This window comes from Ambystoma mexicanum, chromosome 8 (genome assembly GCF_040938575.1).
Source record: "Ambystoma mexicanum isolate Mex_15411 chromosome 8, UKY_AmexF1_1, whole genome shotgun sequence".
Classification (NCBI taxonomy): Eukaryota; Metazoa; Chordata; class Amphibia; order Caudata; family Ambystomatidae; genus Ambystoma; species Ambystoma mexicanum.
In genome coordinates, this window is record NC_090929.1 from 397636022 (window position 1) to 397662277 (window position 26256).

The following is a 26256-nucleotide window of genomic DNA, read 5'->3' on the forward strand; positions in this document are numbered from 1 at the left end:
TGTTTGGGACGGAAGCCAGATTGAAAAGGAGGAAGGAGAGAAGAAGTAGAGACGAAGGAAGAGAGTTGAGAGTAGGCAAGTCGTTCAAGGATTTTAGAAAGGAAAGGCAGGAGAGAGATAGGTCTGTAGTTAGCAGTGAGCAATGGATCTGCAGAGGGTTTCTTAAGAATAGGAATAATCGTTGCATGTTTGAAAGCAGAGGGAAAGGTAGATGAGGAGAGGCAGGAGTTGAAGAAAGTGGTGAGCTATGAGAGGGTAGATCTTAGGGATGAGAACAGAGGGGAGAGGGTCAGAGGGGGCGGATGTGGGATGGGCTTTGGATAGAAGGGAGGAGATATCAGAAGGGGAAACAGATGAGAAGACCGACATGGTGGAAGATGGAGGAGAGGGGGGAGGAAGAGAGAAGGAGTTAATTTTTTGCCTGAGAGAGATGATTTTGGAGGAAAAGTAGTTGGCAAAGTCAGAGGGAGAAAGAGTGGAATTGGATGAGGGATCAGGAGTGGGAGGAGAGAGAAGACGGGAAAGAGTTTGAAAAATCTGCCGAGGATGGGAGGCTTGAGACTGAAGAAGGTTAGAGTAGTAGGAGGATTTGGCAGTTGCAAGACAAAAATTGTAGAGTGCATGGTAAGAGAACTAAGAGGTTTCATTAGAAGGTGAGGGAGTTTTGAGCCAAAGTCTCTCGAGTCGCCTGAGAAGGCACCGCATAGAGAGGAGATGTGAAGTAAGCCAGGGTTGAGAAGTTTTATGAGTAGGGCGGAAGAGAGAAGGGGGGGTAGAGTTGGTCTATGGCAGTGGTGATAGAAGATGAAAGGGAGGAGAGAGCATCATCGGGAGAGAGTAGTGCAAAGTCTTGGTGAGGTGGAAGAGAAGAAGAGCAAGTGTGGAAGAAGAGGGTAGGATCGAAATTACGCAGGTCGCGACGTGAGTAGATTGACGGGGAGGGATTAGTATTAGTGGAGGGTGATAGAGGAGAAAGGGAGAACGAGAGTAAGGCATGGTCAGAGAGATAAACAGGAAGAGAAGAGACAGGGGAGGAGGGATAGGAGGAGTTAAAGATGAGGTCAAGAGTAGAACCAGAGGAGTGCATAGGAGATGAAGGAAGGGGGGAGAGGAGGTATGAATCAAGGATGGAGAGGAGGGGAGAGGATTGGGGGGAAGAAGGAAGATGAATATTAAAGTCGCCAAGTACAGTAAGAGGAGAGGGGGAGGGAGAAATAAGTGAGAGGAGTTGATCTAGGTCTTCAAAGAAGGAGGAGAGAGGGCCAGGGGGACGATAGATGATCAGGAAGGACATAGGATGGGGAGAACAGAAAGATTTGTAGAGGAATTCAAAGGAAGAGAAGGAGGGGAGAATTGGAGATGAAGAGTAGGAGCTGAATTTGGAGTGGTACAGGAGACCGACGCCACCACCGCGACCAGAGGGGCGAGGGATATGGAGGAAAGAGGAAGAGGAGGTCGTGAGGGAAGCGGGGACAGAGGTGTTATGAGGAGGAATCCAGGTTTCAGTGAGGCAGAGGAAATGAAGGTTGAGACGGAAGAATAGATCAAGGCTAGCAGCAGCTTTGTTACAGATGGACCTGGCGTAACATAGAGCAATGTTCATGAGGGCAGCTTGTTTAGCAGTGGGGGGGTAGAGAAGGTAAAGACGGTGAAGGGGGCAGCTGGGGGAGTCGGGGAGAGGATAGTGAAGGGGATTAGGCATAAGGAGGAAGGAGGAGAGTAGGAGGGGGAGGGGGAGGAGGAGGGGAAAGGGATGGAAGAAGGGGAGGGTGAGGTGGAATGAAGAAATGGCAGATCGCATAGGGTCAGAGGGAGCAGGTACTGTGGATTCGATTTGAGGAGTCCAATTGGAGATGGCATTCCAGGTGGACTCGAGTCAGTGGTAGGAGACAGCTGGGAGGATCCAAGAGATTAAAACTGCAGTAGGAGAAGTCCAGGTGCTTGAGGCAGGAAAGGGGAGGTGGTAGTTCCGAATTGTAGCCGGAGGTCAGGGGCTCAGTACTGACGGATGACTGGCTGGAGGCAATAGGGTCAGAGGGAGTAGGCACTCGAGGTCGTGGATGGAGGAGAACTGGCGCCTAGGTCAAGCAAGTGAGTAGCGGATTCAGACCACTACGCCTGAGTGTGAGCAAACAGGATACAAGGGTTACAGATCCAGTTCAAAGAGATGACCAGAAGGGGCCCAGAAAGTCATAAGGAGTAGGTACTCAACGTGGTGGCTGGGGAGACCAGCGGACCGCTGTAGCTGGTAGTCAGAGTAGAATGAAGAGCGCTACCACAACGCAGGGGGTCAAAGGAAAATAGTTGGGAAGGTGGACATACAGGAGGTCTTAAAGCTGGTATCAGGTGTAGCTGGAGGCACACAAGGGTTCAACGTACTGGAGAAGGGGGCCGTTGAGGGAGCAGAACATCTCAGAACCATAGAGGGGACTCTCTGTGTAGCCTCGACATGGTCCGGACACAGAGGGTGGAGGACCCAGAGGATCCAAAGTCTGATCTGGGGACGGGACCCACAGAATGGAGATGGACCAGAGGGTGGAGAGCTGTGAGGCTGCAGAGTGGATGCACAGAACTGTCCAGGCAAGGTCGGGCCCAGCGTAGTACAGTGGGGGCTTAATCAGCGAAGCAGGACCACCAGAACCCAGTGTGTGGATGAGGAGGGACCGTACCCTGTATGAAGAAGAGGGCTCCAAGGGCAGTGCGGAGCACGTCGGCCAGGAGAGCTCTCAAAGTTGGCCAGTTGCTGGCTTCGTGTATGGCAGCAGCAGCATCCAAGCCCCGATCCAAGGAGAGGGCTCCCAGGGCTGAACCGGGTGCGTGGAGGTCCAAGGGGATGCCGCTGGCTCAGGTAGTGCAGTGGTAGAAGTAGTAAATGTTGCTCTTTACTTCTAGGGTGACTGGTTGTCTTGATCAGGCCCCAGGGCTCCGTGTAGAGGAGAAGAGGGCCGTTATTTCTCCCTCTGTGTTCCCCCCCAGCCCGTGTACTCTGCTCCCCCTTCCCCACGCTAACTTCCTCATCCCCGGTCCCGTAGCCCTCCCCTCCGGTGATTGGCTCCTCCCCTGTCTCAAACAAACCCCCCAGAGTAGCCCTCTGCCCGTGTGGCCCACCGGCTAAGGGCCCCGAGCCCTTTGGCTCCAACAGAGGCGACTCCTGGAAGTCTCAGCCGGTGTCCACCAGGGAAGCCAGTGACCAGCTGTCTACCAGCAACTAGAAGAACCATTAAGGTAGGAGTGGCCTGGTTTAGGGGAGAGCCACAACTCTACCCCAGAATCCTAGCCACTTAGCAAACCAACGTTACACAGGGTGATTAGGCCTTTCTCCCTCTATACAGGTCTCTCGAGGTTTCGGTGTCCATATTGCATTGTGTGATATTTTGATTGCATTCATAGACCTCTCTCCCACCATACTGATCTCTCTAATTTTTAGTGGGGTTCCGGGCCCATATTGCCTTTTGTGATATTTAGATTGCATTAATAAGCCTCTCTCCCACTATACAGGTCTCTCAAATTTGGTAGGGTTTCTAAGCTACTCTGTGTGATATTCAGATTGCATTGATAGGCCTCTCCCCCACTATACAGGTCTCACAAATTGTATAGGGGTTCTGTCTCCATATTGCACTGTGTAATAGTTAGACTGCATTAATAGGCCTCTACCCCACTATACAGATCTCTCAAATTTGGTAGGGGTTCTATTTCCAGGCTGCATTGTGTGATATTCAGATTGCATTGATAGGCCTCTCCCCCACTTTACAGAACTCTCAAATGTTATAGGGGTTCTGTCTCCATATTGCATTGTGTGATAGTTAGACTGCATTAATAGACCCCTCTCCCACTATACAAGTCTCTCTAATTTTCATAAGGGGTTCTGGGTCCGTACCACATTATGTGATATTTAGATTGCATTGATAGGCCTCTGTCCCACTATACAGGTCTCTCAAAATGTTTATAGGGGTTCTGGGTCCATATTACATTGTGATATACAGATTGCATTGATAGGCCTCTCTCCCACTGTACAGGTATCTCTAATCTTTATAGGGGTTCTGGGTCTATATTGCTTTTGTGATATTTAGATTGCATTGATAGGCCTCTCTCCCACTATACAGGGCTCTCAAATCTGTATAGGGGTTCTGGGTCCATATTGTATTGTGTGATATCTAGATTGCATTGATAGGCCTCTGGACAATGGATCCATAATACATTATGTGAAATCTAGATGGCATTGATAGGCCTCTCTCCCACTATACAGGTCTCTCAAGTTTGGTAGGGGTTCTGCTTCTGGGCTGCATTGTGTGATGTTCAGATTGCATTGATAGGCACCTCTTCCACTATTCAGGTCTCTCCAACTTATAGAGGTCTGGGTCCATATTGCACTGTATGATATTTAGATTGCATTGATAGGCCTCTCTCCCGCTATACATGTCTTTCTAAATTTCACAGGGGTTCTGGGTCCATTTTGCACTGTGGAATATTTAGATTTCATTGATAGGCCTCTCTCCCACTATACAGGTCTCTCCAATTTTATAGGGGTTCTGGATCCATACTGCATTATGTGACATTTCAATTGCATTGATAGGCCTCTCACCCACTGTAAAGATCTCTCAAATCTGGTAGGGGTTCTACTTCCGGGCTGCATTGGGTGATTTTCAGACTGCATTGATGGACTTCTCTCCCACTGTACAGGTCTCTCAAATTTAATAGGGGTTCGGCCTCCATATTGCATCGTGAGATTTAGACTGCATTGATAGGCCCCTCTCTCACTATACAGGTCTCTCGTATGCAGAAGTTCTATTTCCGGGCTGCACAATACGATATTCAGATCTCATAGAAGGACCTCTAGACAGGTTTCGCAAATCCTGCTGACCAACTCACTACTGAAGTGAGACAGAACCCACCAGTGAATTACTGTGGAGTGACACCCCGATTAGGGGCTCACAACTGTTTAGGCTTAAGTTCTAGCTGCTCCCCTCAAAAAATCACCCTCAACTAGTAGATATCATTTATACAAACGCACACTGCTTGTTCACTGCAGTGCACCGCGCATAGGGTGACGGACACTAAAGAGAGCCACCGATAATCCCAACTATATAACCCCTAACCACCTACCCTACTCCGCTCAAGACAGCGACTGAACGAGTCAGCTACATCAGCTGGAAATACCACCTACAGACAGAGCCCTAACTGTTAGCGGACAGCCCTCCACACCCTTTACTACACCACAAGACAACCAGACCAAAGCAGAACCAACCGGACATCAGCAAACAAATAAAGATACTCCCTACCTTATAATGCCGTGCAAACGACCCATTCCAAGGGAAAGGAAAAGAGAAGAAAGAAAAAACACTCCAGAACAGCAACAAAGCACAACTACAGAACGCACCCCCGCAGTCAAGGACAAGAATCAAACCAACACTGAGAGAAGCGACAAATCCCTCTACCTAACACCTTACCTCGCGGACAACTGGTCGCCAGCGCAAACCAATCCAACGCTAGAAGCAGCAACATCAAACTACCCAACACAAACACGCAGAAGAAGGATGAACAACTCAAGAAACAACAAACACACGACTGATGTGATAACACCTTACATCACCAAAGCAAGAAGAACCTCCAATAGACAACCACAACTCATGGAAGACGAACCCGACGAAAACAAAAACCCAAGACAGAACCTAGAAGAACTTTTCGAAGATGCTGACACCCCAAAACCTACACCTCAACAAGAGATTGCCCAGGAAAGAAACCCCAAAACCGATCAGAAGACGACCTCAACAAGAAAGTCCAGACCAAACAACACCTTCAAACTCCACTGCAATCTTATAAACGCAATATCCGTGTCAAAACACTCAACAGAGATCTTCGACCTACTCGATGACAACGGCATCGACATCCTGTTCATCACAGAAACATGGCTGGACGACAACTACAAAATCACACTCCACAGCTGCCTTCCAAACGACTTCAAATGCCTCCAAATAAACAGGAAAAACAAAAAAGGAGGAGGAATCGCAATAGCATTCAAAGGATCCCTGAAAATAAAAACAGACAAACCGCTTAACATCCTCAACTGCGTAACCATGGTAATACACCTAACAACAAGCCCAAAAACCAATGTCACATTCATCCTGGTGTACAGACCACCGATATATGATGCAACCTTCGTCGACAACTTCATAGAAGCCATCACCAACATAGCCATCAACCACGAACACCTAATCATCCTGGGGGACTTCAACATCTGGTGTGAAGACAGCCACACCAACTATAAAAACTCACTGATTGAACAACTCACTACCATGAAACTAGACAACTAGTCAAAGGAGCAATACACTCGGCAGGACACACCCTCGACCAATTTTCGCCAAGGAAAAACTAATCACCACGGCACCGCTGATAAAAAATACTGTGGAGCAACCATCTCATCATCCCATTCGTGATCACTCTGCCTACACAAGTCTACATCCAACCGCCTAAACTCACAACCACCGCAAAAAGAAACTGGAAACACGTCAAAGAAAGCAACCTGTTCGAACAACTGAGCTAACCAAACTCTCAATTACAGAACTAGAGCTAGCTGACCTAGACGAGAAAGCATAGCTACTATACAAATGGATTGCAGGCACAATCGACAAGATCGCCCCAGAAAAAACTTTCACCCCATCAAAAAGAAATGTTTAACATAATTAAAGAGATGAGAAACCCACCAGGCTGTGACAGCACCCCAACCCCCTCAGAGAAACTATGCAACGACCTGGCAGACCACTTCAAGAGAAAAATCAATGACATCCGACAAACCATACAAAACATACCATCTGACCATGACATACTACCAAGCGATCCTTTCACAGAACCTCAGCACAAACTCAAAAACCTTCCTGAAATATCAGCAGAGGCATTCGCAATGCTGGTAAAACACAGCAAGAAAGCTGGATCACCCATGCATCCGTGTCCCCCGGACATCTACAAATCAATCCTCGCACAAGGAACGCCAGCAGAATACTATAGAAACCTTTTGAATTGATGACTAGCAACAGGAACTGTACCGAGGACCTTCAAATCGGCATATATCAAACCACTTCTAAAAAACACAAGTGGCGATGTAGAAGACGTCTCCTACAGGCCGATCTCAAACATTCCCTACCCGGCAAAACTCCTGGAAACCTATGTATGTAAATTAATGCAAGAATACATAGAAAAACACCACCTGCGAGACCAAGTTCAAGTCGGTTTCAGACCTGCAAGAGGAACGGAAACAGCACTACTATCCATCTGGGACGACCTTAAAACTAACGCATACTCGAACACAACCTCAGCCCTTATCCTACTCGACCTCTCCAGAGCATTCGACAAAGTTAGTCATGACACCCTAACCAAAAGACTAGAAGACATAGGCATAACAGACACAGCACTACTCTGGACTAAATCGTTCCTAACAGACAGAACAGAAACCGTATGGATCAAACCCTTCAAATCCACGAGTGCCACAAGGATCCTCACTATCACCACTGTACTTTAACATCTACCAGACACTGGTTATCAAAATCTTCAAAAAATACAACATTACATGCTACAACTATGCAGATGATACACAAATCATCTACAAAATCAAAGACACCCAAGCCGATGGCGCAACCCTAATCGAGTGTCTAAAAGAAGTCTTCAACTGAATGACTGCAAACAACTTGAAAAGCAACCCAGAAAGACAGAAATCATGATCATATCCAAAGACCAAGAGAATGAAACCGCCATCCCATGGCCAATGGAAATGGAATTGCACCATCACCATCTAAGGTAGTAAAACATCTGGGAGTCCTGATGGACAACACCCTAACCGTAGAACCACAAATAAATGCAACAGTCAAGAATTATTTTTCTTCCTCCACACAGCAAGAAGAATCCTACCCTTCCTTTCCTTCAGGCATAAAACACTCACAATCGTCGCCCTCATCATGTCAAAAGTCGACTATGCAAACAGCCTCTTCCTCGGAATACCAGAATACCTCCTGAAGAAACTACAACGGATCCAAAATACAGCAGCCAGACTACTCCTCAAACTATCAAGAAGAGAACACATCACTCCTGCTCTAAAAACACTACACTGGCTCCCAGTAAAACATTGGATCACCTTAAAAACAATGTGCATAACGCACAGGGCAATCAGCGGACAAGGAGCAGAATTCCTACAAAAGAAAATAATCTACAAGCCAACAAGACTACTCAGGTCAAGCAACGAAATCCGCCTAGAACCAAAACCATACCTCAAGAAAAAACTGGGAGGCACTTCTTTCGGAACAACATCCCAAAAGAAATAAGAAACACCAAAGATCACCTAAAATTTAGGAAATTACTAAAAACCTGGCTCTTCAACACCACAAACGAAAACTGAAGCAGAAGGGAAAAGTGATGACCACATTAGACTAGACACGGACAACTGCCAGAACCGACTGGGAAGCTCCCACGGCACCCGGACAAGTGACGTTTGGTAGAGTGCAACACAGGCGACACACATGGAGACTGAATCAACAAAACCCACCACAATCCCACCCAACACCCCCACTCGCCCCTTAGTTGCCACCAGGCACCACAGTATTATGGAATTGTCGGGATATTGGCAATCACCACGATAGTTGAGCTGTGGACTTTGGCAGATGCATGGGCCGTATGAGTGGGAAGGGAAGATAGATAGGGCTGCGAGACCGACCCAGATCAGGACAGAAGCATAGGGGTGCTACCGAAACCCATCTGGGGAGATTACAGAAGCCCTCCGCCTGAAGCGAGGATAGAGATGCCAACTAACCAATTGCACTAACAAATTTCCCCCTCTGCATACATCTCTCAAACACCAAACCAAACACAACCACAAACCTACAGCACAACAAACCGCACAAACTTCACTACATGCCAACAACAAAACAAAAACACACACAGACTCACACAACAGTACACGACGACTACTGGCTGCAAACACCCCAGGCCCAGCCAACGGACCCACTGGGCTGAGGCCGCCAACAGCACATCACTGCTCTCTTGCACTTTTCCAGCTCCCTCCCACTAACCCCCCTCCCTTCCTCTTTCAGAGCCGCTAGAGTGCCAGAGGACCACTCCGGTGGTGATAGTGCGCGGTACAAATGTCCTTTAATATTAATATTAACATTAACATTGAATGCCAAATTCGAGATAGGGACCAGAGTGATCCAGCGGGATCAAAGCAACAGACAGCATAGCAGGGTTCCTCTGCCAATCCTATTGTGGGCTATACCAGACATGCATATCTTGGTGGCCACCAGGCAAATTACACACTCCATTGGGCTTGCGAAACGTTAGACTTTCTTTTTTCTAAAGTCCAGCGCAAGACTACAAGGTGATCCATATCAAACGAACCATCAAGTGGCCATTGAATCGTCTTTAAAAACTGTGTAAAAAAAATGCCAATCGGTGAGATACTGACATGTGATAGGTATAATACATTGGCATTGGTTCCTACGGCCGCTGTTGGTGGCCCTATCTTGGAGGACCCAGAGCCCATGGCGTAGTCTGGGAAGGGAAAGAGCGGGGAGACACAAAAGGGAGATGAGTCTGCAAGTGGTGCAGGCCAAGACGGGTGTGTACACACAGCCAAACCATTAGTGTTCATAGTTGGCGACAGCGGGAAATGCAAACGAGAGGGGGTACAGAAGGGCAGACTGGAGCAAGCAAGGGGTGATAGGGGTTGAGGAATATAAAGAAAAGAAATAGACAAGATGAGACCAGGGGAACGGCTTGAGTCACCTCAGCTAAAACAGAAACCACAGAACTAATTCCTGGCTGAGTATTTTCCACGGCTTCGCCCCTTTAGATGTAAAACGTAACATGCATATAGACTGCAAGGCTCTGGGTGTTGAAATGGATAAAAATAGTGAAGGGGTTCAAAATCGTGGAATTTTGAACTATTTATTTTGATTTTGCTTTTATTTTTCAAATCGGGTGCAACCCCTCGAGCGTGCGTAGCAAAGCGTGTAGCTATCTATGGGCACTAGTTTGTATGTAGCAAGAAAAAGGGCAGCAAAAACAATTCAGGAATAATCGGGCAATGCACAGTATAAGTGGAGGTATCAACATGCAATTCACCTCATAAAGCAAAAATCACAAAGGCAACGAGCAGTAAGTGAACCAATGGATATGGCAATCCGAGGGAATATTGAAACTCCAAGATAACACAGGGCTGCAGGCAGCACAAAGATAATGGGCCTCATTACAAGTTTGGCGATAGCCTTGCCGGTAAAACTGGCAGGCTGCTGTCAAACTTGCAAATATTTCCGGCACCCGCGAATGGGCAATTACCGGGTCCTTACGGCCTTGCCGGACCCGGTATTTACCGGACCTGGTATTTGCCCATTCACGGGCACCGGAATAAAATGCTCCCCATTCCCATTTGAGCCACACAGGGCTTAATGGGAATGCGGCGCATGGTAGCACCGCCACCATTCACAATGGTGCCGGTGCTACCGTCTGTGGGCGGGTGCCACTGGGTGGGAGGGCACCCGCCCACAGAACTCATAGTTTGCCGGTCCGATAGCAATGGTGCCGGTAGTTTACCGGCACCATTACTACCCGACCGGCAATCTTGTAATGAGGCCCAATGTGTGGTAACGGCAAACCACAGAGCCATCCTTGATTGTGTCTCAAAAGCAAGCCACCGAGACCAGAACAACAGAATTGTACTCATGAATAAGAGACCATAAAATAAGTGGGGACCGGCAGAGTGAACTACTCACAAAATGCACAGCAAGAGAGCGACCTAGGCATTTCTCCAACCCTTTCCCATAAAATCATCAGACTGTGGTCTGAGACGTGTGAGAAACCAAAGGCTGTCTCACCGACCAATCCCTTGGGATCTGTCATCCAGGTGGTCAGGGCACGGCCATCGCTATTAGATCCAGACCCCAAGGGCGGACCAGTGTGGGAGGGTCACCTGGATGAGGGGTACCTGGGGAGTGGGGCACCCGAAGGAGAGACGCAGTATCCCTGTTCCCATTGTCCTATAGAACACCCTCATTCCATTTTCTGTCTAAGAATGTTACTACCCCCCACCCCCTCCTAAACACACACTCTGCTGCATGGACAAAGCACTTCAGGGAAAGACAGACAAATACACAGCCAGTATGTTTGACATGTTCCCAACATCAGGGTCAGGGAGAGTCAGGCGCTTAACCTTAATGACTCGGTCCTGAAACCTGCTACCTTTCCCCACTGGGATAAAAGGCGGAGCATGAGAGCACGTGGTGAGCAAGGATAGAAGGGCAACCGAAGCGAGCAAGACCAGCGGAAAGGAAGAGCAGGAAATCCCGGGAAGGCGACGCAACCATGGAAGCCAGAGCAGACGGGACCAGGAGGTGAATGAAAGGATATGGTCCTACCAGCTGCGGGGTGAAGGTTGCTGGAGAATCCCAAAGGGGCATATCCCTGATACTGCAGAAGGTCACAGCGGTACCTCCATGTGCCTTGTGAGGACTGCAAAGGAGGCGAGCCGCGCTGGACCAAAAGCTTTAACTAGACAGAAGGTCTTGGTAAACTATCAGCCGCTGCCTGTGCGTGAAATGGGAGACCGGCTTGTGTTGATAAATGAAAAGGACATTAACGTTTGAAGTGCTCATTGTAGAGAAACCGCGAGCAAAAGGGCATTGTAGCAAGAATGAAGAATGCCGAAATTGTGCCTGTGATAGAAGCCACGAAAGAAATCTGAAGCACTTGAAAGTGTAACCAAGAGAGGTGGTGAAAAGAACAAAAACACAAATAATCAAATATGCATTAATGCAACTCTTATGCTTATACACCTCTATGGTCCCAGTGGATTAACAAAAAGTTGCACGATGTTGAAATACTAAACACAAATCAGATGAACAATTTACAAAGAATCTACTGCCAGTGCCACACCATTGCCTCGCTGATTGCAAGATACCATCCCTAAAAATACACTTTTCGAATGGATTGTGTCCTCCCACGTATTGCTCATTTTATGATAAATCGTTATCTCCAGCTTTGCTGCTTCGGAAAAAAAATTTCTCGGCAGAGGGCGCTGTGCTCGAGGTCGTGGCGTTGATTGTCCCTCGACGGACTCCGTACTCTGTCGACATCACCGATGGTATAAATAGCTCGAGCCGCGTCCGTTGCTTCAGTTCCGTTTTTCCGATCGCTTCGCTATCAAGAACGGCGCGCTTGAGATTTCTGTGAAGAAAATGTTGTCTTCTTCGACTCCTTCGACACCCATGACTGGGTTCAAGAAGTGCGTAGATTGTGGATCGAAAATGTCGATCACGGATCCCCCCCGAGTTTGTCTCTGGTGTCTCGGTTCCAGTCACCGGACCGACGACCGTGGTTCCTGCCAATCCATGACCGAGAAAGCTCGTGAGAGGAGAGGTAAACTGTCGGTGGGGAGGGAAGCCTCTAAGAAGGCTATGTCCAAAAAACATAAGAGAGCGACTGATTCGAAGGAATCGGATCGCCATAGGCATTCAAAGAGAACTCGATCTAGGAGTAGATCGAGACACTCTTCTTCCTCGTCCAAAAAAATGAAGAGGAGACATAGATCTCCCTCATCTTCATCTTCGAGTCGACCGAAGAAATTCGATGTCCGACAAAATCGGATTCTCCCAGAAAATGGGAAGAATTTCGTAAAAAGATGATGGAGGTATTCGAGAATGCGGCCCGACCCCCTCGAATGAACCTCGGAAGAGCCATACCCCTAAGGTCGCTCCATTGGACGACAAAGGGAAGTCTAAGACTACCTTGGTAAAAACCGGTAGTGTCGAGGATACTCAAAAAACTCGAGTCGACGACAAGTCGTCGAGGACTCTTCGAGAGTCGAGCACCTCTCCGGTGCCATATAAAAAATATAAGTCGTCGAAGGCTTCGACGACTTCATCGGCGTCGACCGTTTCGGCATCGAAACCAAAAATAACCTTGATGCCTGTATCAAAGTCTTCGAAGATTCCTTCGACAACTTCGAAGGATTTTTCCATTCCTTCGACGTGTATGGTAGAGGAAGAAAGAAGATTAACTCCGTTGCCCAGGTCAGACTTTTTTAAGTCCATGTCCTCAATTTATGAGGAATCTGGCTCGGAGGAAGAGGAAGTCACTCCCTTTTGGAGTTTCATACTGCACAAAACAAGTTCCTGAGGAACTTATTAATCAAGAGTCCAAAATGAGAGACCTGAGTGACTCTACATTCTGCCAGTGGAATTGACACCTCCCCAGAATTAGTTTGCCAGACCTGATCCTGCAGAACATGCAGACTCAGGGTACAGGAGTCTTATGACCAGAGTAATTGAGTATATGGGTTGGGGTAACACTTCATCCGTTTTTGAACAAGATGACATGACAGATATCATTGTCAGAGGTCCTCAAAAAGATCCAGTTCTCCCCTTTCACAGGGCTCTTCAGAGGAGGGTGGAGAAAAACTGGGAAAAGCCTGAGAGCATTGCTGCTGCAGATAGTAATTTCCCCAAGAAATACAGACCAGCTGGTACGGATCCTGAATACTTAAACAGGCATCCGACTCCAGAAAGTCTAGTTATTCAGGCAGCATCCACATCAAAGCAAACTGCCTATCCCACTATCCCTCCAGATAGAGAGGATAAATAAGTTGATGCCTGGGCACGTAAAGTTTTCACTTCAGGCAGTATGGCCCTTAAATCGACAAATGTCACCTGTACCCTGGCCAGGTTTACCCATACCCTGTGGGACTGTATTTCGCCAGCGGCTGAGCATATTCCGGAAGGCGAGGAAAGGGAAGGCTTCCTGAATATAGTCAAAGATGGGAAGGAGGCAATGGGGGAATGTCCCCAGTCTGGACTGGATACTGCTGATAGTATCAGCAGATCCATGGCTGCAAGCATTATGCTACGCAGATTTGCGTGGTTGAGGAAGTCTGGGTTTGCACCAGACGTGCAAGCCAGACTCCAACATGCCCTTTGATGGCTCGAGGCTGTTTGGCAGTAAGGCTGATGAAAGCCTAGAAAAACTTCAGACCTCGAAAGCGGCAGCTAAATCGCTTAGTGCCTCCATGCACCAGCCTCTAAAACCCTATTCCGGCTTCTCTCCCGGGAGGGGTCGTTCTTTTCGTTACTACTCCTCATTTGGTAGAGGAAGAGGACAGGCTTCTCAAAGGGGCAAAAGAAACTTCCCTCGTGGAGCACGAGGAAGAGGTGCATAATCAGCCTCGGGAGCGGCATCTGTACCCTCAGCCACTCCTGCAGCCGTCTCCAAATCCCTCTGAGACCTTGTTGCACAAAACACCAGTGGGAGGCAGGATCTCTCAGCATCTGAAGGAATGGCGGGGCATTACCTCAGATGCTTGGGCACTGGAAACAGTAGCTCAAGGTTACTGTCTCCCCTTCCAAAAAAGGCCTCATTCATCCACCGGGAGCCAACTCCGTAAAAACTCCAGACCCTCTCCTGTTGCAGGAAATTTTAACCCTGCTAGAGAAAGGTGCCATAGAACAGGTACCTGCAGCTGAGAGGAACAGGGGTTGGTACTACCCATATTTTCTCATCCCAAAAAAGGACAGAGGACTGAGACCCATCTTGGACTTAAGAAACTTGAAGTTCCTCAGGAAGGACAAGTTCAAGATGGTCCCTCTTTCTCAGATCCTTCAGGCTCTCCAACTCCAAGATTAGTTGGTATCATTGGACCTTCAGGATGCTTACTTTCATGTGCCAATCCATACAAAGCACAGAAAGTACCTGAGGTTTGCGATTGGCAACTCTCATTATCAGTTTCGGATTCTGCCATTCGGGTTGACCTCCGCCCTGAGGGTTTTCACCAAACTGTTGGCAGTTGTGGCAGCGAGTCTCAGGAGAGGGGGTATTTGCATCTACCCCTACCTGGACGACTGGTTGATCAGAGAAAGTTCTCAAAAACAAGCTCAGGAACATCTTTCGATCACTTGCCACTTCCTCCACAAATTGGGCTTCTCCCTCAATTTCAAGAAGTCCCATATGATACCATCCCAAAAGCTCCAGTTTATCGGAGCAGTCTTGGATACTTCCTCGGGAAAAGCCTTGCCTCCCGAGTGAGAGCTCTCCACATCCAGCAGATGGTAACGCAGTTCCAGAATGCCCAACGTCTACCAGCCTTCGATTTTCTCAGGTTGCTCGGCCTCATGGCATCCTGCATTTTCCTAGTACCAGAGGCCAGGTTGAGAATGAGATCCCTTCAATGGGCACTCAGAACTCACTGGTTCCAGTTCTCAGGGAATATGTCGGATGTTCTGCAAGTCCCGAGCGCAGTTGCTCAGGATCTTCTATGGTGGGCTTGCAACAACAACATTCTCAAGGGAGAATCTTTTTGGCAACCATGGCCGGAGATAACAGTAGTGACGGACGCCTCACTCACGGGGTGGGGAGCACACACCAACGATCTGACAATCAGCGGTCGTAAGTCTCCATCAGAGTCCAAACTTCACATCAACCTTTTGGAGCTGAGGGCAATCAGACTAGCGCTGAAGGCCTTTCTGCCCTCTGTACAGGGAAAGAATGTCCTGATAATGATGGACAACACAGTGGCCATGTACTACCTCAACAAAAGAGGAGGAGTAGGGTAACTACCACTGTGCAGAGAGGCAATGCAGCTATGGTTTTGGACAATACGAGAAGGAATCTCTTTCGGCAATTCACCTGAGCAGGCAGAGCACGGTCTCTTATGAGTGGGAGCTGGCTCAGGAAGCCCTTCTGGAGATCTTCGCCCTTTGGGGAACCCCTCAAGTGGATCTGTTCACCACCGCGATCAACAGGAAGTGCGATCAGTACTGCTCAAGGGAATGTCCTCAAAGAGGAGCTCTGGGAGACGCATTCGTAGTGGAGTGGAAGTTTCCACTGCTGTACGCATTTCCCCCAGTCCCCGTGATTCCTCAAGTAATCAGGAGTTGGAGAAAGTTCAGGAAAACCATGATCCTAATTGCTCCGGATTGGGCCAGGAGGACGTGGTACTTGGACCTTCTAGACATGTCCATCTGCTCTCCAATACGTATTCCACAAAGAGAGGATCTTCTCTCGCAAGAGGAAGGTCGGGTTCTCCATCCAGAGGTCAAGACACTCAACCTTCACGCATGGTTTCTGAGAGGTTGAGATACAAGGATTGGGATCTTCCGGATGACGTAATGGAAGTCTTGCTTTCGCTGGAACAGGTTTAGTAACTGGTGCAAAGATAAGTATGTGGACCCTTTTCAATGTGGCACTCCAGTGGTGCTCTCTTTTCTGTTACATCTAGCCAATCTGGGGCTCCAGATAGGAACAATAAAAGGATACCTTGCTGCGCTGTCCATTTTCAAGCACACCTCGGAAGAGGTTTCATATTTCAAAATACCATTAATCATTCCATTCTTAAAAGGGCTTACTAACGTATACCCTCCAGTACCTTTTCATGTCCCAACTTGGGATTTAAATTTAGTACTAACATTTTTGACTTGCATACCTTTTGAGGCTCTGCACTCCTGTCCATTGAGGCTTCTAACACTAAAAACTGTCCTTTTTGTGGCCCTATCATCAGCCCGCTGGGTTAGTGAACTTCAGGCTCTCTCATGCAAACCACCATATACTGTTTTTTATAAGGATAAGGTAGTCCTTAAGGTTAAACCTTCCTTTTTACCAAAGGTAGTTTCGGACTTCCATTTGTCACAAAAAATAATACTACCAACATTTTATCCTCCTCATTTGGGCAAGGAAGAGGAGAGACTGCATAGACTAGATCCCAAGAGGGCTCTTAGTTTTTACATCTCAAGGATGTCTAAATTGCGACAAGATGAGCAACTGTTTGTGGGTTATACTGGTCATAAACTAGGCTTATCAGTAACAAAACAGACCATATCCCGCTGGATCCTTTTGGCTATAATTGAATGCTACAGATTGGCGGGAAAAGACCCACCAGATGGGCTTCGAGCCCATTCTATAAGGGGAATGGCTACTTCTGCGGCTGTAAAGAGGGGAGTTCCGGCAGCAGATATTTGTTCAGCTGCAACTTGGAAAACAAAGCATACTTTTATCAAGCATTACTGCTTGGATACTGCCTCCTCCAATGTGGGGGTTATTTGCCAAGGCAGTTCTGCATTCTGTTCATGAAAACTGTAATAATTGGTACTCCCACCTCCATAATTGCCACTGCTATGGGAGTCTATCATAAAATGAGGAATACGTGGGAGGACACAATCCATTCGAAGAAAAAGTTACTTACCAACTCCTCCCACGTATTCCTCATCGACCCTCCCATCCTACCTCGCAGTACAGTTTACGTTTTCTTACACTTTCCTCTCACGAAGAATGTATCTGTCATGGGGCACGCCTGGGTGTTCCTCCTATATGTTCATCGAAAAAACAGAACTGAAGCAACGGGCGCGGCTCGAGCTATTTATACCATCGGTGACGTTGACAGAGTAAGGAGTCCGTCGAGGGACAATCGACGCCACGACCTCGAGCACAGCGCCCTCTGCCGAGAAAAATGTTTTCTGAAGCAGCGAAGCTGGAGATAACGATTTATCATAAGATGAGGAATAGGTGGGAGGAACATCCAGTCGAAAGAACGTTACAGTTGGTAAGTAACTTGTTCTTCTACAACACCCTACAAGATATCAATGAAAAATTGAACACCCCGATCAATAACTATTACAATACCTTCCATAGCCTGGGGAGGACTTGGACTTCTCTTGAGTGTCTACACTAGACCACAAACCGGGAACTATATACTCTGTAGTTATTGACATTACCCATGATTCTCCAAAGGATCATCATCTTTACAGAACTACCATTGAGAACCTTCGCTCGTCTACAGGTGGTCAAACTGTGACCATTGTAGGATGATCAATCCCAGTGAATACGCAATTCTCTGTCTTGGAGATTGACAGACCCTGTCCCTTCTTAACCCTTTACCACTCTTCCCATGATGCTAATGGCCCTTGTTCTTCAGTGTACACTGACATCCAGAATGGCAGTCTCTTGTACCATTGAGTGTAAAGATCATCTCATCAATGCAGCGCAGAAGTTTTTAGGCAAGGTTGTTTGTAATGACATCTGTTTTATTTCATAGGATCTTCGGAATCAACTTGAGAAGTTACATGGTGAAATTACAGAAAAAGAAAATGCAGTGGAACAGCATTATATTATTTTGTTGAGTGAAAGCAGTCAAAAACTAAAGAACCATGAACAAACCATAAAACAACTGACGGAGGACCTCAATAAAAAGAACCAATCCCTTAAGGTAATGTGCTGAAGTTTTATTTTTGTTTATTATTAAAATGATTGTAATAAACGTGTTCAGAGTTTCTTTCAAATAATGTTTTTCGTTTTGCTTATTTAATCCCAAAATAAAATCAGGTTTATTAAAATGAGGGAGTTGGAGGGAGGAATAGCTATTCCAATTTCCAGAATCATTTTTAATGTGCTGAAGACATTGTGATTACCTATGGCATATTCCAAATGGTAACAGGTTTTATATATCATATCAAACATCCTTGTTTCAAATCTAGAGTACTCTTTACCCTATGGAAAGCATTTTGATTGCATATGCCATGTCGAAGTTCCAAACTCAATGATGGTATGCCATGTTTATACCAGAAAGGGTCAATATGTGTTACACTGCTATGTGATGACCAGCACACACGTTCATGTGCCAGAGACACTGCAATGTAGGAGAAACTATGTAAACCTCTTGCTTTCAAAACAAGATCAACAACTTGCACTTTTATCTGATCTTGGGCCCTGCTGAGGGCCCAATACAGGAAACCAGTGTCTGCTCTTAGTATTATCAGGATCCTGTCTACCTGCCACCCAGCACTGCTACATGCACACATTCAGTGATGCTCTTTATGGCATAATTGTGAAGTTAAAACAAATGTAATTTCATCTTCCATTCTGGGTTTTGGGTTAAACCAGTAGATGCATTCTGGTGTATGTATGCTGTCTAAAAGGCAGAGGGCTAGAGGAGGCATACTAAGCACATTTATTTGCAGAAAGCTAAGAGCTAGAAAGGCCCTAATTGCATTCACCTGTTCCAAGCTACTGCAGGCTAGAGCTGGAGAGACGTTAATTACAATCCAATACTGCAGGCTACTGAAGCTGGGAGCAGGGCTTGATTGAATAGAGCGGCCTGAGACTGCAATCGGTTCCACCCTATTGAACTGTGAGTTTGGATGGCTTTCATAAGTTCACTTTGAACAGCAGCAGTTATTCCGTCAACTGCTTCCGCTGGGAGTTTGTGCTTTTGTGACCAGTTTTTGAACATTTTCTAAATATCCTGCTTTTGGCTTCTGAATCCTGTTTGTTGTAGCCACATTGCTGCTGCTTTTACAGCCTGCCTGTTTTTGAACCTTTGCTTGAAATCCTGCTTTTGACTTCTAAATCTTGCCTGCCGTAACTGCTGTGTTGCAACTCCTGCCATGTTTTGCTGTTAAGGACATCCATTTCTATATCAGTATCTTTGCTGCCTTTCTGACTTTATGTGAAAACCCTGTTATTTGTGAGCATTTCTGCTTCACAGAACCGTCCTGTTTCTGCCTATGCTGTTTTCTCTCTTTCTCTCTGCAATCCCAGCCTCTTGCTTTACTGTCATTTGTTCCTGTTGTTCAGTGCCATGAATTTGCTTAGTTGGCAGCAACCTCTAGTATTACTTTTTCAGTTTTGTTTCTTGCTTGTCTAACTGCAAGACTTCTGTCCATAGTTGAAGTGCCTGCTCTTAAGTGCCCTAAGTTTCCTTAACCCCTCGTATATACGCTGAGTTGGCAGCGACCTGTCTTGTCTGAGCTTATTGCTTTGTGTGCCCTGATATTACAGTCTCTGCTTTGTACTTTGATACTCTACCTGTCCTCTACCTGGTGATATTTTTCAATGCTGCATTACGCCTGTATTACATCTTGGTCCACTGTTGTGCCTCCACTCTATCTGTTTACGGTGTGACCCCTGGGTTGATCTCCGGTCAGATCAGATAACGGAAAGAACGCTGTTGCCTTCGTCTAGTCCATTGGAGTTTTACCTGCCTCAGTATATGGTGGCCAGTTTTACCCTTACACCCTTACACCGAGTACAACAGTCTCTTTGGCATGCCTAACTCATGACGCTGCTGTATGACAGTTGTTAAGAGTAATCTGCTGGTACAGATCCCAAGGGCTATCCCTAATCCCTGTAGACCCCTTATCATATTCCAGTACACCCATTATTCTGATCAATCAGTGCTGCCCAGTTTATTTGCTTGCCCTTGTTTTCTCTGTCTCTTTGCTTACAGCCAGCTTCTGCCCGTGGAGTCTGTGCATACCTGTTTATATTCAGATCCGCTTGGTATGTACCTTGTTTCTGTTATGTGCTAGCATTGCCTCAGGAATCTCCGGTAATGTACAGTGCATACTATCCAGTAACTCCTTTTCCCTGTGCTCTTGTGCCCAATTCCTGACAATTATATGGCAAAGTCAGCTTGGATATCTGGAAACTGGAGAATAAGCACAATTTAAAGGATGACATTTAAGCTTATCTGGGTTTGACATTTAGTCATATGTTACTTTGCAATCACCATTTTTGGAAGCTATATCATAACTATATGTGCCATCTAGTGGTTGGTCTAGAGTATTACAAGTTGTTTACTTCTAAAGTAAAAGGGCTTTGACAGTGGCCTTCCAGTTGGACTATCCATATAGTATGTGTACATTCTGTGCAGAATGCTGCGGATTCCCTACTAAAACCCTTCCTAAAGTCACCTCCCAGTCAGCCATGAGAGTGCATATGCTTCCTGGTCCCAATCCTGGGGGTGGTGTACCTGGTTGAAGAAAAGGCCCAGGGTAGTGGGAAACGTTTCAGGGTGAGAAACAGTATTTCTCCTTAGAGAGGAATACTCTTACCACTGGGTTGAAGGAAGAATTGACTTATTGTCAGTTTAATTCATCTCAACCTCCTATTAGGATGGAAGGATAAACTCCAAAGTTTTTTAATCCAAAGATCAGGTCTTTTGTACCCCTAAAATAAAATATCCTCCCCAATGTCAAAAGTATACCAAACCGAATGACGGAAATGCAACCTTTTTACTCTGTCTCTAAAAAGGGTAACCGTAGAATCCCTCTTCTAAAACCCGTCAAGGGAAGTAAAAACACTGTTAAAAGTAGTAAAGAGGTAAGAAAATCGAATTGCCTTAAAATGGGCTATATGTCCCAGAATCCCTCAGGGACTGTGATGAGAAAGAGGGCTGAGGAAGCATGCAGAGGTAAAGGACAGGCAAGCAGGCCTAATAATCTTAGCCAGGCTCAGGCAATTAACATCAAAGGCCTGCACCTGGAGCCAATTGCCTGAGAGGCATAAAAGACTGCAGCAGGAACGAACAGCAGAAAGAAGCTGGAAGGTTGGCAGCAGAAGAAGCAGAGCACAAGGCTGGCAGTTCACTATGATGTGTGACCACGGAAGGGGACGCGGGACAACAGAAGAGCAGATTTTACATGCTGGGTCCGACTTGGTTGTGTGCTCACAAACCCTGTTTGGCTGTGGCTGCATTGGAAGAGACTGGGATATGATATGGCATTTATAACGCACCAATACACAAGTGTTTCGAGGCGCGACGAGGCAAGGGAGGGGGAACAACGGTAAGACAGACAACGATCTTACTAGGCCAGGTGTCATTTAGATAGCGCAAGTGCATGGGAAGGGGCAAAGGGAAAAGTGCAAGGTGGAAGGGAGAGGGGAAAGTGCAGTGCAAGGGGTAGTAGAAAAAATAAAATAATAAACAGCCACAGGTGGCAAGTGCAAGGTATGTACAGACATAAGTGCTGGTACAGGGACTGAAGGGATACAGAAAACAGTCCCCAGGTGCAGGGGTTCACAGGGAGGCAGTGCAGGTGTACAGCTGTCGGTGCCTTGGCCCGAGATCTGGCAGAGTGGCCAGGTAACCAGTGCACTTTCAGTCAGGAATTGAGCAGGGGAGGGGTGGGGGAGAAAGCAGAAGCAAAGAGGAAGGTTTTGAGGTGCTTCTGGAACCGGAGATGGTTCTCCTCAAGTTTCAGGGAGGTAGGAAGGCTGTTCCAGAGGGAGGCCCCTGCCGAAGAGAGAGATCTACCACCAACTCGTTGCTTGGATAAGCAACTGACCCTGAGGGAGTTGGAGGCGGATGGGCGAAGGGCTCGGGAAGGAAGGTATTTAGGAAGAGAGAGTTGAAGGTATTGCGGACCCAGGCCCCAGAAGGGTAGGTGGACAATGCAGATGATTTTTAACTTAATCCTCGCAGCCACTGGGAGCCAGTGCAGAGATTTCAGTCGTGGGGAGATAAGATCCCTGGGCTTGAGGCCAACAACAAGTCTCGCAGTCCTGTTCTGGATAGGTTGCATAGGGCGGAGAGTAGAGGCAGGCAGATTTAGATAGAGGATGTTACAATAGTCAAGCCTAGAGAGAACCAGGGCTCTGGAGACAGCGAGCTTCTGGGGGAAGGAGAGGAAAGGAAGAATACCTCTGAGGAGGTGCAACTGGTAGTGTGACGTCTTGGAGACGTCAGAGATGTGAGGAGAGAAGGAGAGTGTGGAGTCGAAGATGACCCCGAGGTTTTTAGCCTCAAAGGTGGGAGCAGGAGGAGGGCCAAGAGAGGCCAGCAAGAGAGCTACAGGGAAGGAGGGAGCCGGTGTGCCAATAAGGAGAATCTCAGTCTTGCTGGCATTAAGGCAGAGGTCATTGGTGGCACACCACTCCTGGATAGCACACAGTCGGAGATGAGGGACGGGGAGGAGGAGGCAGAGGGTAGCCTGAAAATGAGCTGGGTGTCATCCGTATAGCACTAGAAGTTGGGGCAGAGAGTGGCGATGCGGTGGGCAAGGAGTGCCAGGTATTGGTTGAAAAGCCAGGGAGAGAGGTTAGGCCCCTGGGGACACCACAGGTAGAGTAGAAGACAGAGGAGAGGAAGGACCCAAGTTGGACCTGGGAGGGTCGGTCAGAGAGGAAAGAGATCAGCCACGCCAGAGCCTGACAAGTAACACCCAGGTTATCACGGAGACAGTTGAGCAGGATGGCATGGTTGACAGTATCAAAGGCAGAAGAGAGATCAAGCAGGGTGAGGACGCAAGGGGTGTTAGAATCGAGGTTGAAGAGCAGGTCTTCACGGATGTTCAGGAGAGCAGTTTCCGTGTTTCTGGCAGCTCTGAAGCCAGACTGATGGTCATGAAGACAACCAACAGATTCAGTATGGAGATTCAGCTGGGAGATGGCCAGTTTCGCCAGGAGCTTGCCCAGGAAGAGAGTGCTAGAGATTGGGCGATAGTTAGCCGGACAAGTGGGGTCAGCAGAGGGTTTCTTAAGAAGGGGGTGCATAAGGGAGTGCTTCAGGGGGGATGGGAAGACTCCAGTGACGAAGGAGTGGTTGCAGAAATCAGCTAGGGCAGGAGCCAGGGAGTCAATGTGGTCCTTGATAGTTTTGGAAGAACAGGGGTAAACCTGTTTCAATGAGACTTTCATAGATCAGACTTGTCTAGAAACCTTGTCTGCAGAGAAAAGGGGAAAGGAAGAGAAGGAGGGAGGAAAGGTGGCTGCAGAAGGGCCAGATGAGGAGCAGGGAGTAGGGGGTGGGAGAGGATAGGAGTAGGGGGTGGGAGAGGATAGGAGTAGAGTGCGGACAGGATGTCCTGAGTTTTTGAGACGAAATGAGAGGCCAGTGCCGCACAGAGGGCCTGGGAAGGGACAGGAGAGGTAGAGACTGCGGCAGGATTGGCCAGTTCCTTTCAGATTTTAAAGAGTTCGGCCGAGTTGTTCGATGCCGCAGAGACGCGGGCTTGGTATGAGCTCTCTTCTTGGTTAAGACAGAGAGCCGGTATTGCCTTTGCAGCAGGCGGCAGGCCAGTTTGTCAGAGGATGTACATGAAGCATGCCATTTCCTCTCGGCCACCCTGCAATTTGGCTTTAGGGAGAGGCAAACGGTCTTTACAGATGCACCTAATTGCTGTGAATGCAAAGCTGAAGTCGTGCATCCACTCGAGGGAGCTGGAGAAAAGAAGACTCTCCGTTGTTGTGACTTTGGAGCCGGTGAATGAAGCTCCGAAGCGCCACACGATCACTCGCGTTGAAGTAGAAGCGAGTAAAGTTGTTCGTAGTAGGGGGAAGTCGTCATAACAAAGAGAATTGCATCACATGCTTATTCAGCACAAGTTCAAGTGCCTGCATAGAAAGAAAAGCCTTCATATTCCCATTGTTGCATTTAAAGCATTACCGAGCGGTCGCGTGCCTCCGATTAAGAGGGAGAAAGTTGGTGGTAATCATTCAAGAAGTAGCAGCTGACTTTTCCGAAGAGTTACAAGACTGTTTAACATCAAAGAGAGGTTGCGCATAAGAACCTGTTTCCCCACCCGCTTTAAAGCAGAACGCGGCACGAATAAAAGGGAACACAATTCTTTAAGTGGAATTTCATTATCAAAGAGAGATTGTGTATACCTAAATTCATTTCTAAAGAGAAACCAGGCTTTTGTAACATTCAGAACAATTATTTAGCAGTTGTAGCATTTGCTGTAGTCACGAGAACAAGCATTACCCAAGCCATTAGACCGAAACTTTCTTAGGTGAAACCAGTTCAATTAAGATCTAAACACCAATGTTTTAAAGTTGTTGAAGCTGTTATAAACCCAGAGTTCTCTGATACAAGGGTGACAAGGTTACCCAAGGCTGGAAGGGTGGCAATACATCTTTGGGGTTACTACTGGAAACAATGTGTGCACAAAGCAGGGGAAAGGAGCTTGGTGCGTTTTAAAAATAAATTAACAATCTGTGAAGCTGAGACTGTTGAAGCTGAGATAGAGAAGTCTAGAAGCCAAGACAGATTTTGTGGTAGCTGTAAGATCAACAGAACAATCAAAAAAGGCTGCCCTTTCTTATGGCATAAGGCAGAAGAGTGCATTGCCTACCTGCAGAGGTCAAAGAGTCTAGTCTGAGTTGCCTAACACATTTTCGAAATATCAGGTTGCAGCAGAAGCTGTAGAACTGTGGTTGTCTATAATTTTGTCAGACCACTTTATATGGAATGCAGTTGAAGCAGTAGTAGACTGTGACGCAGAGGAGCCTGCTTTCACAGTATCATTTGTAGAAGGGAGTTACCAAGGAGAAAGCAACCCCTTAGAAGAAGCATCCTGACAAGTTATATTAAAGACGCTGCAGAAGTTACAAGAGAAGTATTGTTGAAGCAAAAGTGGTACTTTTGTTTTGAACTGTATCATCTTTATCCTGGAAGGAGGTTATCCAGGATTACCATTGGTGCTGTTTTCTTTGTGGAACTTGTAAAGGGAACTTTGCAACAACCAAAGGAACTGTTACCAGTGGATTTGTGTTTGAGTGAACTTTTGTTTCTTTGAAAATTTTCAAGAACTGATTTAAGACTTCAACTTTCTTTGGGAGAAATTGACTTTGGACAGTCCTGGGGAACGCAATCTATTCAGGGCAAGTAGAAGTCATCCAAGACACGGGGTGTTTGGTAATCTTTCTTTTATGTTGTTTATGCTTTGTTTTGCCTGTTAAGTTGTTTAGTGTGAGGGCCAGTTTTGTGTATGCTAGGAGATTTTCCCTTAGATCATAGACTAAGTAGGGAAATCCCCAGTAGAGTAGGCTTAGTCAGATTTTCTTTGCATTTTCTAATTAAAATAAAATGTCAAATACTGAGAAAACTATACGCAGTTGTCCGCCTCACATTACTGACCCCTCACAATGCACTCATAATGCTCCACATGTCTACTCCCAGTTTTTTGTTGTCATTGTTAGATCACTTAGGCAAAGGAGGAAATTGAAAATCAACGTTGAAAATGTCTTGATGCAAGATGGTACCGAAGAATGGCACGAAAGATTTGCACCAATCGACGAGTCTCGGGTCCAGCAGACTTTGACTGCTACAAGGCGTACAGTAGGGACAGTATGGGGTACATCCATTGCGCAACACAGAGAATTACTTCATCTCCTCTGACTTTTAGATTACTGGACTGCCACAGGTTGATTTCTCCTAATGGTGAACCTACCTTTTAATGTATGCCCTAGCTGTAATTCTAAGTTCCCTTCGAGGGAAACCTAAAGTTTAGTTTATTTAATTCTTGTAACGTGCAATTCGCCCTCAGGCCTATGCGTGAAAAAAGACTAGACCAGGCAGAACAACATAAAGAATGCATCCAATAACAAAAAGGATTTCAAGCTGGAAACCAAGAAGATATAGAGAGAGATGCAACTTAATCATTGGAGTTAAAGAAATACGCCTTTATAGCTGTCTTAAACCTACTGATATTCATAGCATCCTGCAGGTTTGATGAAAAT

General features: G+C 46.8%; 1 protein-coding gene across 5 annotated transcripts in view; it reads left to right on the plus strand.

Moving 5' to 3' along the window:
- The window catches only part of CDK5RAP2 (CDK5 regulatory subunit associated protein 2), a 2172192-nt gene that overhangs the window by 479867 nt on the left and 1666069 nt on the right, over positions 1-26256 (plus strand). For all 5 annotated transcript variants that reach the window (XM_069609888.1, XM_069609889.1, XM_069609892.1 and 2 more), the window contains one exon: positions 18053-18223. In XM_069609888.1, coding sequence (XP_069465989.1) covers positions 18053-18223 — 171 coding nt within the window. The remainder of the gene's footprint in view (positions 1-18052; positions 18224-26256) is intronic.